Genomic DNA, 656 nt, shown 5'->3' on the forward strand with positions numbered 1-656 from the left:
CATGAGGTCAGGCCAAGGTGGGTACTCCCCACCCTGTGCCCCACAGTGGGACAGGAGCAGTCCCATGCCACGTACTGTGTCCGCTTTACCCACAAATTGCTGCGTGCGTGGCACCCATGGCCACCAAACGATAAGCAAAATGTGCCACATTGCAGGGCTTCTCCATGCCCACCACTTGCCACGTGGCCAGGCAGCAGGCACCCGCTCCCTTGCCCCTTGGCACTGGCATCGGGACACCGGGACACCGTGCCCGCTCCCCACGGCACTCACCAGTGGGCTGGGAGCTCTCGGTGGAGGGCATGAAGTCCTCGTCGTAGGACTCATCATTGGAGTCATCCCCGTCCACCGAGGACCAGGCCCGTAGCTTGGCCGCAGCGATGGCAAACTGCTCCGCCACACCTGGTATGGGACAGGCACAGGTCACAAGGTGGTGTCCCCAAAATGCCATTGGCCCAGCGTCTCTGTGCCCGCAGTACCTTGGCACAGAGGGATGGATGGATGGATGGGTGGGTGGGTGGATGGATCACCAGCAGCAGCCGTGCAGCAGTAACGAGCGCCCACCCCTCACCTCACCATTGCCCCCCTGCTCAGAGAGGTGTTTTCTTGTGACATTGGCCCATGGCAGGAAGGGAGCCGATGGCCTGCGCTGGTGTCTC

At 62.5% G+C, this 656-nt stretch overlaps 1 protein-coding gene across 1 annotated transcript in view; it reads right to left on the minus strand.

Annotated features, from left to right (window-relative positions):
- Positions 1-399, minus strand: part of FAM131A (family with sequence similarity 131, member A) — a gene marked incomplete at both ends in the record, with an annotated part of 637 nt that extends 238 nt beyond the window's left edge. The window contains one exon of the mRNA XM_010182533.1: positions 273-399. Coding sequence (XP_010180835.1) covers positions 273-399 — 127 coding nt within the window. The remainder of the gene's footprint in view (positions 1-272) is intronic.
- Between the last annotated feature and the right edge of the window lie 257 nt (positions 400-656).

The sequence above is a fragment of the Mesitornis unicolor genome, unplaced genomic scaffold (genome assembly GCF_000695765.1).
Source record: "Mesitornis unicolor isolate BGI_N332 unplaced genomic scaffold, ASM69576v1 scaffold36244, whole genome shotgun sequence".
NCBI classification, from domain to species: domain Eukaryota; kingdom Metazoa; phylum Chordata; class Aves; order Mesitornithiformes; family Mesitornithidae; genus Mesitornis; species Mesitornis unicolor.